Genomic DNA, 14,182 nt, shown 5'->3' on the forward strand with positions numbered 1-14,182 from the left:
AAATGAAAACTTAACTAGTTCTAGGAGAAAGGTATTGATGAAGGCAAATCAAATGCGTATAGACGGATTATTAGTTAGATTAGATGGCAAAATCTACATAAGAATATCGCCAGATGGAAATCCTGTCAGGATTTATGCAGAAGACGATCTTAAAAATATCTAATCCAGTAGTTCTTCTTTAAGATTGTTAAATAATTTATTGCCTTCTATATTTCTTAATTAACTTTGCGAAGGAATAGGCTAAGGTTTATCGAAGAAGGGACCTCGTATATTTAGTTGTTTAAGTGTATTTTGTAAGTCGCTGCCTTAACGTGTGAGTGTTAATTTTTACTGTTGTGTTTGTGTGTGAATACCTTTTATAATGCAAGCAAATGAAAAATGTGCAGTTGTATCCTTTAATGTACGCGGAATAAGGGACAATGTCAAAAGGAGGAGTATTTTTTCATATCTTAAAGACCAAAATGCCTTGTTTTATTTTCTTCAAGAAACTTTCTCAGATATTAATGATGAAGCTCTCTGGAAAAACGAATGGGGAGGTGAAATTATTTTCTCTCACGGGAGTCACCATAGTAAGGGTGTTTGCATTCTTATTTTTCAGTTGGCTCGGTTTCATTTGTTCTTTTCGGTTGAATATATTCAATAGCCCCTGTCAATTACTAACTGTCTGAAAAGCTGGGTGCGGCTTGGGTTGTAAAAGGGGAGGGCGGGGCTGAAAACAATAGCTGATAACAACGGACGAGGGGATTATAACGAGGGGGGGGGGAGGGAATATATATTCTCCCCCCCCCCCCTCGCCATATACCGCTCGACGTATTCCCCTTATTTAGTAATCTCAAACATGTCAACGAGTTCTTAATCGTTTATTATTAAAGAAAAAATGAACAACATAACTTTTACTCCTACTACAACTACTACTAGTACTTCAATAACAGGCGTAACAACAAACTCAAACTCATCTTCTTGTCGACTACTAGTTGGAAGGGAGGTTCTTTTATCGGCGACCGCTCATTTCATACTCGCACTGTCCCACTGGTAGCTTTCGTTACATTTGCAGGAATACGACCACTAATCCGTTCAGCAAAGACAGTGTAAGAAGTTTTCGGTTGAAAAGACTTCATCTTAACAATCGCTCATCGTTGTTTCCACACGGAACGATAGCCGACTGCACACTATTTCCAAAATTTAACAGCAGCCGCTCAACCACGTGTAGTGTACTGAATGCAGTGATTATGCAAGAGTGACAAACATGTTTACCACGCATACCAGCAGACAAAAGCAATTGTTTATACAAATTGTTGTGTGAATAATCCAAAGTTCAGAAAACAGTTGAGAAAAACATATTTACAGCCGAAATCTCACTGCCTACTACTGCCGTTAAAAAATGTCATGTATTTGACTTCCACCTGGTATAAAATAAGCATTTAATTATTTAAGGTCCTTGTCTCTATTAGGAATGGAGAAGTATTCCAAACTTAAAAAAAGATTTTGAGTTAATTTACGAACAAAAAGGAAAAGCAGCGATGTTTCGATCGAAATGCCGTTGGCTGGAGAACGGAGAACGCCCAACTAAATATTTTTTAACTTAGAGAAAAGGAATCACAAAAAAAAAAAGTTACTGAACTTATAATCGAGAATGACAGCGCAATAAAGGATAAAAACCTAATTCTAGACAAAATTGAGTCCTTCTTTAAGGACCTTTATACGTCCAATATATCCTTTTCTGAAACAAAATACAACGAATTTATTGAAAATTTAAATATGCCGCGTCTCTCAGAGGATGATCGTGAGAAGTGCCAAGGCCTTTTAACTTATGAAGAATGTAAAAAAAATCGCTTGAAACCTTTCAAAATGAAAAATCTCCGGGAGAAGATGGATTCACAGTTGAATTTTACAAATATTTCTATGAACTATTGGGTACTGATCTTGTCGCAAGTTTCGCTTACGAATTGGGTTTGCTCTCCATCTCGCAACCGTGAGGAGTAATTACTCTCCTTCCGAAAGAGGACGGTCCTTTGTCAGCACTCTCTAACTGGAGGCCCATTACTCTACTAAATACTGATTACAAAATAGCATCCAAAGCAATCGCTAAAAGATTAGAAACAGTTCTCTCCATCCTTATACACACTGACCAAACTGGTTTTATAAAAGGACGATACATTGGCGAAAATATTAGACTTATTAATGACGTAATGGAACACACTAGAATCGAAAAAAAAAGGAGGAATTCTAATTTCGCTTGACTTCAGCAAAGCATTCGACTCTTTAGAATGGCCGTTGATAATAAAGGTGTTAAATACTTTCAATTTTGGAACGAGCCTCAGAAAATGGGTAACAGTATTCTACTCCAACATCGAGAGTGCAGTGATCAATAATGGATTTGCAACAAATTGGTTTAAATTGTCCAAGGGGGTGAGGCAGGACTGTCCTCTTTCCCCGTATCTATTTGTATTGTCTGCGGAAATCTTGTCCAACAAAATTCGCCAGAGTAGAGATATCAAGGGAATAACGATCTTTTGAAATGAGATTAAAATAAGCCAATTCCTAGACGACACTAACTTTTTTTGCGATAATGTAACCTCCGCAGAGAACTCTCTGAAAACTGTAAACGACTTTACAGACATCTCCGGGCTGCGTCTCAACACTAAAAAAACCAAGGCGATATGGCTGGGAAAATGGTCAGCAAATAAATTGACGCCGTTAAATGTGAAGTGGTTGCGTTGCCCCGTTAAAGTTTTAGGCGTTTATATTTCATACGACGAAAAGAAAAATGACGAACATAATTTCATGTTAAAATTAAGGAAATTGCAAACAAAATTGGATATGTGGAAAGCCCGAGACTTTATTTGGGAGAATTATGATCATCAAATCTTTAGGATTAGCCAAATTAATTTATCCAATCTCCAACCTCAATGTACCTGATGAGATAATTCCCAATGTTAAGAAGACAGCATTTAACTTCATTTGGAAAAATAAGCGGGATAAAATAAAAACGGAAAGTCTTTACCAGGATATAACAGCAGGGGGAATTCGCATGGTCAATTTTGATGTGTTGATTAAAGCTCTCAGGCTAGCCTGGATTCCGAGACTACTGTCAACAGAGACCCGAAATTGAAAAACAATTCCGGATTATTTCTTCAAAAAGTGTGGTGGCCTAAATCTTCTCTTAAGATGTAATTATGACCCAAAACGTTTACCCCAAATGCCAACTTTTTATAAAGATATCCTTACCTTTTTCGATGATCTAAAAGGCTTGTATAGTGGTGAAGGATTTCAAGAACTAATCCTATTCAATAACAAAGACATTTTAATTGATGGAAAATCTTTTTATTATGATGAATAGCTAAAAGCAGGCATTCTTACAATTATGGATCTGCTGAATGAAAATGGCGCTTTTCTTTCACTTCAAGAGTTCAGTCAAAAATATTCTTGCCGTTCAAACTTCCTTCAACTCTACCAAGTTACTAGCGCTATACCCAGGCACCTATTGATCAAAGCTAGAAGCTGTGAACAGGCAATCACGGACAATTTGCGTATGGACAACACCTTTCAATTCCTGCTTAATGATATCACTCAATTAAACCTAAACAAAATAAAGGCAAACGATTTTTACTGGTTGTTCATCAATGGCAGTCCCCGCTGTCATACTGGCCAGATGAAATGGAGCAGGTCTCTGTCAGTAAGTGACAACGATTGGCAAACAATTTTTAAATCATTGAAGACATTATTTGTAAGAAGAATAAACTCAAGGAGTTCCATTTCAAATTCATACACAGAATCATTGTAACTAAGAAAGAATTACACAGATTTGGGATAAAAGATGACGATGAGTGCCTCTATTGTGGTGACCCTAACTCTATTGATCATTCGTTTTTCCATTGTCACTTCACAAAGGTATTTATGGCTAACGTAATTCAATGGTTCAAAAACTAAAATAATTCACATTTCTCCCCTTCGATGGAAGAAACGCTATTAGGGATGCTTTCTAGCCAACATGAGAAAAAAGTTACCAGAAAATTCAATTATACCCTTTTATTCATGCAATATTATATTTATTCTCGTAAGCTACATTCTCAAGCAATAACTCTTGAAGGTTTCAAAGATGATATCACTCTCAAATATCAAATAGAGAGCTTTTCATAACTTATATCCTAAATACTCGCCTTAAAGGATGCTCTTACTTATTAAAAATGTCCTACTCCACGTACATTACAATATTAGAAATGCATTTACTAGATCATTTTTTTTTTCTTTTCGTGTTGTAAACTGAAAAAACTGTAACATTTAGTCATTAGTATTTTCAAATGTATTGTAATATATATCTTTCGTACTCTTGTTTTGCTTTGTAACGTGTGTGGTGAAAATAAAGAAGAAAAGTATTAAAAAAAATACTAGAATACTAATTTTCTTGATACCATGGAGAATTTACCTATGGACTTTTCCAGGCAAAGCCAAACGTCAACGAATACCTCTGAAGTCGAAGAATCAGTTGAAATGAGAAACACATGTAATCGTTCATTTCTGCTTTGAATCTGATATTTTGCGCTTATAATTTCGTTTCTACAACTTCTCCACTATCTAAATTTAGGAACCAAACTCATGTCATTGCAAGAGCGCTTGCTCGACCCGTAGTAAACAAGGTTCTACTGGAGGTTGTCCTTGTTGAAGAGATAATCGACTGTGTACCGGATTTTAAAAGCTTGTCTTCGTCTGAGCTCCAAACCAGGCAGCAATGACGCGAAGTTCGAAACGTTTACGACCATTCCCTCCGCACGAAACTTTCGCTAGGTTGAGAAAATGCGATTTTCCAAATATATGTAATGGTGATTTGCTCTGCAATGTTTTTGATTGATTTGTCTCGTTAGTTTAGTCAACGCAGGCAATTTCTTTCGCGCGGCGCCTTCACGTTTCCCTGCTCTTCTTTTCATGTTCCTTTGGAGACGCGATCCATACCGTTTTTAACCAAATATGATAAAATAGGATCATAAGATGAACAAAAACATACTTAGAAACAGGTTTTCAGTAAAAGATTGAAAATCCATTAAAACACTGGGAAGATTGAAGCGGATTTCTAGATGTATTTGACTCGTAACTTTGATTTCAGGTTGAGGTAGGCGCTTTTCAAACTGACCAAACTAGTGTTCAGGTCAGCACGGTCACAAAGCTGACTGTGTCCCTTTAAAGGGTTAAGAAAAAGGGGGAAAAAGGAAATGCAAACGGCTGGTGAGGCTGCTCATGGATTTCCCCATTACTTTGATTACAATTCCTTTAATACAATGGAAAGTGAGTAATTCCTTTAATTACCGTAGAATTCCGAAAGTAACGGCCCCTGTTACTTTCGGATCTAGCAGGCCAAATGGGCCGCTACTTTCGAGTAGCTTTTACTTTAGGGTAGCAGTTACGTTCCGATCATGCATGTTATTAACTCCCCACATGAACAAAGCAAACAGTAACAAAAAAAGTACCCCAAATGATCTTACTGTGTAGTAAACATAATGTTCATATTATACCGTAACTAACTACTGCATCACAGCATCATTTGACTCTATTGACACATACAACTTTAAAATGATGGCCTTCAGCAGGATGCAGTTAGGTTTGAAATAAAATCCCAACTTATTCTGCACGATGTTACGTCCTGCACTTAGGAGTTTTCAGCCGCATTACGCTTGAGAGCAGAGAGTTTCGGTTTGAATTCAGTGATTTTTTTAAATCTGGAAGGCCGTTCTACGTTTTCTAAAGCAATGCTGATATAAATTAAACTGTAATTACGATCTAAGGCACGAACCTATTGGCGATTTTCACTGTAAATAAGAAATTGCAATCGCAATTGCAAGTCAACCGAAATAGAGACAGTTTATTTGTAGAATGGTATTATAGAGTCAAAAAATACTACTTGAAACGTTACATCAACTACAATGCGGTATTTTATTGTTGTTTAGTTGTCATTTTCGAAGGACCGCTACTTTCGGGTGGGCCGTTACTTTGTTCTTTCGGGAGGGAGGGGGCTGTTACTTTCGGAGTTCAATAGGAAGATAACAAATATAGTTTCCTTTCGGAATTCTACAGTAGTGATGTAGGATTACTGAAAGAATGTAACAACTCCTTAGTCACTGCCACAGTAGCGAAAATCACATTGGCCATTATTTGGTGTACTATTAAGGTAGTACACATAAAAAGAACCACAGTTCCTTACTTTTATATAAATTGAAAAATAACAGCAACTTCCCGACCAGTGGAAACATACCCGCTTGGTTACCTCGCCTGAACTCACCGTGGGATGCCCACCAGCCAACCAACCGGGTACATTAGTATTACAGCGAAACTTAGGTGGACATGAAGTGGGCATTCGTGTTCCCGCAGCTCCTTGGAAACGGAACCACCCAGGGCCAATACCTCGGTCACAGCCAAAGTTTAAATTATTGGAGGACGTCACTTTTCTGTAAGCACCTGTCAGAATTTGATAACTTTGACATTCTGAGGAACAAACAAAACATGCAATAAGTTGCATGACAACATCAAGAATTAAAAAAAAAATACAAAAGTATTATTTTCAAGAACAATGATAACCACATCACTTTTCAGAATTAAATTCAAAGTCTTTCAAAACTTCAAATGACTATGTCTGCTTTCTAGACTTTCTCTTAACAAAAGGAGGGTACAGGAAAAAAAAGTAATCTTTGGTTATGGCCCGAGATATTTCAGCCTTTAAAATTTGTGTGTTACAAGCTCGTGGTCACTGTGCTGCGAATGAATTATAAAAGTCCAACACAAAATGTTAAACAGCATTCATAACTCTGTGGGTATTCCGGTTACAAAATAATTATAGTCTCTTAATAAACCCTAACAAAAGGAGATATACAGGAAAAATGATGTTTGGTCGAGCCCCGAAATACACGATCGTTTAAGAGCGTCTGTCCGTAAAAGTTCAATCTATCACGACAAAGGTAGAAAAATTCTATTTCATTCATATTTTAATGTTAGCTAGGCTATGAAATAACTAAAATCACTCTATAGTTTTTTTTTCGGTGAAATATTATTTTATTTCAAAGAAAAATGCAAATAACGAAAATCCGTTAAAATCGTCATTTAATTGAGGCGTTAACTTATTACACGGATTTGAGGGCCTCTCTTAATATCTGTTGGAATGATTTTGGGAAATATTGCATTGTTCTGTGTATACGAAATAATTTCATTTCGAAGGCATACAAGCACTGCAGTGAAAGTACTTCGTGAATAAAATTAATTTTCACTAATTGCCAAACCTTCAAATCGATTATGCTTCTGGTTGTTGAATGTTAGAAGGATGGTCTATAGATTCCTGTAAATTGCTTTAGGGACAAATGATAAAGAGCGACACAAGAGCTTTTCAAAGTCCGTAAAAATGCAAACATTTGACCTTCAGCGGTAAACTTTGAAGTTGCGCATGAAAGATTAAATAGAAGAAAGATCCTCGCAGTTAGAATGCAACTTAGCAGTTTCGAAAAGAAAGCTTGAAAAAAAAAATCAGGGTGAATGCACGGGTATATTACGAACTCACAACATGACCAGCTCCTAGTTGGCTTTGCTGTCATTATTCCTTACATTCCACTATATCTGTAGGTTTGTTTGTACGCTGGCAAATTCTTAGAGAAAGGAACTCCCCAACTTTATCTTTGCCTTGAATTTCGGTGAGAGTAAAAGGCGGAAAGAGGTTGCGGAATGGTATGTGGAATGGCGTGCGGAATGGCATAATTATGCGAAATACGATTTACGTGGGGAATAAATTAACTGGAGAGCGCATCCTGTTTTCGCGCCAATTTTATAAGAGCAGCAGTTTTTTCGATGTTGCGGACTATTAAACAACCAAACAACAGATCGAGGATTAGAAAATATATGCCTGGGATAGAACATGTCTGATCGCTGGTTAGGAAGTAACAGTGAAGAAATCGATGAAGTTTCGCATTCAAGGAACTAAGAATAAATTAAATTTCCAGTGGACAAAAAGAACGTGGATGCGAGTATAGCCTAGACAAAAAGCAACACCAGACTGGAGAAATAACATCAGTCCAAGGCCAAACCTATTATGTGAGAAATTTTAAATTTAAACTCGGTCATTTTATCAGACTCTTTGACGGTTAAAATTTGTACAACTCATGGCTGTCATGGGAAAAATATGTTCTACTTTTTCTCACCTTACATTTTAATTCGTCGAGCGATTTACTCATAGTTCCTTGAATACGAAAACTATAAACAGTTTTCATCGCTTTCTTTACCCTCACTTCTTCCAAATCAACAATCAGACGATCAAATCCTCGAATTGTTGTTAATATTTAACAAGAGTCCGCAGCATCAAAAAAGCTGCTGCTCTTATAAAAATTGGCGCGAAAACATGACGCGCTCCTCAGTTAATTTATTTCCCACGTAAATCGTATTTCGCATAATTATACCATTCCGCACGCCATTCCACATACCATTCCACAAACTCTTTCCGCCTTTTACCCTCACCGCTTTTGCTTTCCCATAAATTACCAGTTGTAAATTGCGAAAATGAAACAGGGCGGTGAGGGTAAAAGGCGGAAAGAGTTTGTTCTATCCCAGGCATATATTTTCTAATCCTCGATCTGTTGTTTGGTTGTTTAATAGTCCGCAACATCGAAAAAACTGCTGCTCTTATAAAATTGGCGCGAAAACAGGATGCGCTCTTCAGTTAATTTATTCCCCACGTAAATCGTATTTCGCATAATTATGCCATTCCGCACGCCATTCCACATACCATTACGCAACCTCTTTCCGCCTATTACCCTCACCGCTTGAATTTCAGGTAACATCGTCAGTTAAGAGCACATTTAAAAAAATTAAACTACCTTGAGCAATCACCACGTGCATTTTTTAACTGCGTACGATAATGATGACAACAGATATAATAAGAACATATTTGCTCCGATTCTATCTAATTTTGTTGATCGGCTCTTTTCAAAATTCAAATCAGTGGTGAAGCAATATAGTCCAAATGTAAATGAATATTTAAGTTTTTCAAGTTACTGCGAAAAAATGATAAAAAAAAAAGCTTTGATAGGAAAAAAAACTTTAACCAGGAGTCACCCTATCCTTATTTTAATTAGAATTGCCCTTCCAATAGGCAAGACTATCTATGAAATTGAAGTACATAAAACCGTATTCAGCATGGAAGGCAGAGTTGGTGGTGGGGGGGGGGGGGGGGGTTTCCCTCTCTGATTTTGAACTTTCATATCATTTTCAATATTAAAGCAAGGATCAACCAACCGAAACTTGTCTGATTATCAAGGAGCAATTTCGTATGACATTTAGATGTTCATGTGACTTTATTTTCCTATGACAACAAAATTTTTAGAATCACATGTTCATCAAAATTTGGATTTGATTACCTCTTTTAAACAGTTTTGAATGTACCTATTTCCTCCAGGTTTTATTGCAGTAGGCTGAATAGAGTTAAGCAAAATTATACGTATCACGCAATCACGTCACTTTTTAATATATTATGAACCTAGTAATGGCACAAAAAAGCGCTCTGATCTCTCTGCTCATCCGAAGGACTTCAAAAATATTGTAGAAATACTGAACGTAAACTAAGCAGAAAAGAATTAAACAACAACAACAACTAACACTTCTAGGGAACTATCTCTATATTTGATGTTCTTTTCTAGATAGATAATTCATGGAATGCACACAACCAATCCCTAGAGATGGTGTGAGGGCAATCAGTTGGTGTATCTAGATATTTTGACATTAAGCTCAGAGCGCTCCACAGGAATGATTTATACATAATAATAATAATAATAATAATAATAATAATAATAATACTAATAAAGATGTTTAATCACCGCATTCTCGCATTAAAATGAATTACAATGAGTTTACAATATCTAGAAAAATTACAAAAACCTCATTGGGTCTGGAGTTTACAATTTTGTAGTTTGAAATAGTAAACTAGGTAAAATTACAAGAATATCGATAAAAGAGGCTGAAAAATCATACTGAATTAAAAAAAAAAAAAAACGTAAATTAAGAATAACATTCAACTTTTAGAAGATGTTACGTTTGCCATTAAGATAGTACTAGGGAGAAAGCTTCACTTAAAACTCTAAGTTCTACGTTTAAAAGACTTCCAAGAATAGAGTTTCTAAGAGAATAGTCATGGGCGATAGGCCTAGTCGGGGTGAGATATTTTGACGTTAGGGCCCCCCTTTTGTAATTTTATCAAAAGTTCTCATGCAGAGTTCGTTGCGCCTGTCCTCAAGTCTAGCGATTTTAGCCAGTTGTTAGTCTTCCTGGTATAAAGATCGAGGGTATATTATCCTTAAAGCTCGCATTTGGACCCGCTATATTTATTAGACAGATAGTCAGGATGGGCGTTATACCAAACAACGCAACAATACTCTAGAACGGAGCAAACGAGAGCGACGCAGTGAACCCAAAGAGTCCCTTGTTGTAAAGATCTTTAGAATGTGACGGAGATGTCAATTTTACATAGGAATCAGAGGAATTCGATGGCTGATATCCATGCACAGACAGCCTTATGTGGTATTGATTTTCATGCCTACAATCCGGACGGACGGATGTTATCTGGTTTGTCAAGTCTTATTGTTCCATGAAAAGAAATTTTCCATTGGTCTCCAAATAGTGTGGTTGCCGCTTCCTTTAAAAGGTTCACGCAATTTAACTATTCCATATATTCATTCCTACAATGTGAGAGAAATTGGACGGGTGCAACAGACGGTAGGCTATCCCAAATATATACATACTAGTTTCGCAGTTTCGAAATGAATTCTTGATCGGACTTTATGTGATTGAACAAAGCAATTTTAACAAAGTTCGCCATATTCCTCTATCCTATTTACTTGATTACTTTGTGCCATTTGGTATGGTAGAGATATAGGGGCCAGTGGGTCATTTTTTTGTTCTCAGGATAACAAACACTCAAGCAGTTTAAGGCCTGGGTTTGAAGGGTGTTCAGAAATTATGAATGATCCCCTATATCTTCGGTTTGTCTGCCTAGAACAGGATGAAATTTTCCCTGAATATTAAACTTAATGTTTTCTTTTGCCTTAACGTATAATTTTGTTCACGTGACACATCACGTGACCAAAATATGAGAATTTCGTAAATCGGCGATATGGCGGCGAATTTTCTTTATAAAGATAACTGAATTAGTCTTTCCGAAGCAGATTTTAAATATTTAACTTTCTACGTTTGGAATGACTGTCCTTAAGTTTTTAAATTGAAGAAATTAACAATCAAAGGTTGAATTGTGGACTAAAAAATGACCTTTGCCCTGATAATTTTTTTCTGGAGAAAAATGGACGATCATTCCAAACGTGAAGCGATGGAGATATTTAATCTTTATTAGAAACGCGTTTTTGTTTGATGTTATCTCTTAAAACCGTCGCCTACCTGTCAAATCGTTGCTTTTTTCACAAAAATGGTCACGTGACATGTCACGTGATCTATAACACTACTTATTATGCTTAGAAATTTTCAGAATGATGAGATCTTTTTATCTTCCAAATTTCAGTTCAGTGCCATTGAATTTGTTAAAGTTATCTAAAATAAACCGTTTTTCCTCTTAAAAGCCCTTGACCCAGGCCTTAAACTGCTTGAGCACAGAATCGATGAAAGTAAAATTGCCTGACTGAAAAGACGTTCCAGTGTATTCCAAAGAGTTCAATCATTTTAATGATTTAATCATTGAAATTATTTTAATCATTCACTGTTCCTAAAAACAACTGAATGAAATAGCATTTAAGCAAGTGATGGCAGGTTTACTTGTACGGAACGGGAATAAATCATGAAAAAGACCGGAAAATAATAAGTTTACTTCTTATGCGCCCTACCAAGGAGGTTATTTGGCAGTGACTCCGATTGCAAATAGCTTTTCACGAGAGATTGCAATTAAACATAGAAAAACGTTTAACGGCAGAGTCGTGCTGGATAGCACAAAGAGGGGAGCATGTTTTAGGTACTGCGCATTAATGATTCGGGCTGAGTTTTTTTTTTTCCAGGTTCGCCTTACGTCTTTGACTACAAGGGAGAAATACGAAGAACAGCATTTTGTCTTAGATTTTAGACGAAGTAAGTATATTTTTTTTTCTTTACTTTATGCTTGCAGCGTATATCAACTTATCCAGTCACGGCCCTTACAGCAGGATGATAACGCCCCACGCTTAAACTATAGCAGGTATGTTTGAAATCGTCTCTAATTGTTATTTTATTGTTATGATTATTTTTAGTTTTTATCATTCAGAACTGACCTAAGATGGCAATAAACCTGTTCATATTACTTCAGAGATTAAAATCTCTGTCAGACAGAACAGAACTCAAACCTATGCGGGGTAGTTACCTGACACAAGATTGCAAGTCCTTCCATCTCCAGTGTAAGGATGATCACACGAACAATTGTACGATCCTACAGTGTTGTTACAAGTAGCTCGGGAACTGTGGCAGCTGTGCAAGCCACTGGCACACTCGTCGACATCTGTGGGAAACAAATCAGTGCGATGCCAGTTATGGACGTTTTTGGACAATGTCGTAGGAGTTTGTGTGACAGAAATCTTTACAGTGGAATGCAATATGAAAATCATGCTCCTGTTTCTGTTTGCATGACAATAGCAACAAATTAAATTATTCAGACACCTCCATTCCTGTAATGGCTATTAATCTAATCGGTTTTTTCACTGAAATAATTCAGACACCAATTACCGCAAATGTGACCTATTTTACCTTTAAAGTGCACCTAACCCACCAATTTTTTTCGCTTAAATAAATCTTTGCAGCTGTTCCAAACGCATTGAGCCTTTTTGCAACCAAATTTTGACTTTTTATAGGCTGTATTTGGAGGTTAGGTGCACTTTAATTAAGGATTTACCATTTTTAGTTGACATTTTTACCCACGAATTTATTCACTTCCATAACCCAGGTTCGAAGATGGGCCCCGGTTAACAGTCGTGGCGTACGCAATTGCCACATTATGTGACGTCAACCAATTCCGTTATGGACCTCAAACGAAATATCTTTGGACGTCTTATTTTTCATCCATGGGTCAAATTTCATAGTTTAAGTACTGCAGGGGTTATGCAGGGGTGACGGAGGGGGGGAATTACCCCTTCTTGGGTCCCAGAAGGTGAAGAAAACACTGATATTGGTAGAGTCAGGCTTCTTTTGTGTATCCCAGCCGATTCATCGCCCACAATGCCGCGACATATCCGGGACTTTTGTTACGCTCGCTGGCGCTAAATTTGAAATCTCATCACACAAAGCACACAAAACAATAAAGAAAGTTGGCAGAAAATGCGAAGTAGCGCTTCTAAATTCTTCTTTTATGAGCGTTCTGTTCCGTTTACCAGTTACTATTCATATGGCTTTTGTAGAAGAGATGTTAATAAAGCAAATGTGACCTTCGATATATTTGTAGCTGCTTTAGAAGTATTATTATTTCGTGCTTCAAAAGTAGCTATTTCGGCACTCCGTTTGCATGGGACTAACACTTTTGGACGAGATTTTTGAAGAAATAAGGGGTAAGCACGAAACTATTCATATGGTTATTTTTGTTTGACATGTGAATATTCCACAGCTGAGTTTTCTCAGGAATCCGACGGTTAGAAGTATTATTTTTTCCTGTTTTTCCGAGACCTACCCCCACAATTCTGAACTTGCTTGCGAGTTCAACCTTTTCGGTACTCCCACGGGAGTCGAGCTATCGTTTTAAACTTACCGCGAAAGTTCTAATAAATTAATAGCTCCGCCTCCACAAACAATAGTGGGCAAGTCATTGTAATTAAGCATTGAAATGGCGTGTGCCTCGCATGAAAGGTCACTGAAATAGAACTTTAATTACGTAATAACCGGTCACCTGCGCTGCATGCTACTAAATTTCATGACATTTCCTTGATTACTGCAATCGCTATGACCCTTCAGTAGTCATATTGACCACTTGCTGACTAGCTTGTGAGTACAACTCTCTTTAATAAATATGATCGCCTTTAGAATGCAAAAAAAAAAAAAACTTTCAAAGGCTTTGTTCAAACAAAAGCATTATTTAAATAAGAATACACTGACGATAAAAAGCAAGTCTTTTATACATTTTGATCTCAATAAACGGATCGAAATTTGAATTTTTTTTTTTTCACAAAAAAAACTTGTTTCCACGCTAGTCACCAATTTGCCGTCG

The 14,182-nt window shown here is 36.8% G+C and overlaps 1 protein-coding gene across 1 annotated transcript in view; it reads right to left on the reverse strand.

Annotated features, from left to right (window-relative positions):
- LOC146487104 (uncharacterized) overlaps nt 1-14,182 on the reverse strand; it is a 201,041-nt gene that overhangs the window by 175,188 nt on the left and 11,671 nt on the right. Inside the window, exon 11 of the mRNA XM_085089413.1 lies at nt 12,356-12,490. Within this exon, the coding sequence (XP_084945539.1) occupies nt 12,356-12,490 (135 nt within the window). The remainder of the gene's footprint in view (nt 1-12,355; nt 12,491-14,182) is intronic.

Source organism: Pavona decussata, unplaced genomic scaffold (assembly GCF_977016875.1).
Source record: "Pavona decussata unplaced genomic scaffold, jaPavDecu1.1 SCAFFOLD_18, whole genome shotgun sequence".
Taxonomy (NCBI): domain Eukaryota; kingdom Metazoa; phylum Cnidaria; class Anthozoa; order Scleractinia; family Agariciidae; genus Pavona; species Pavona decussata.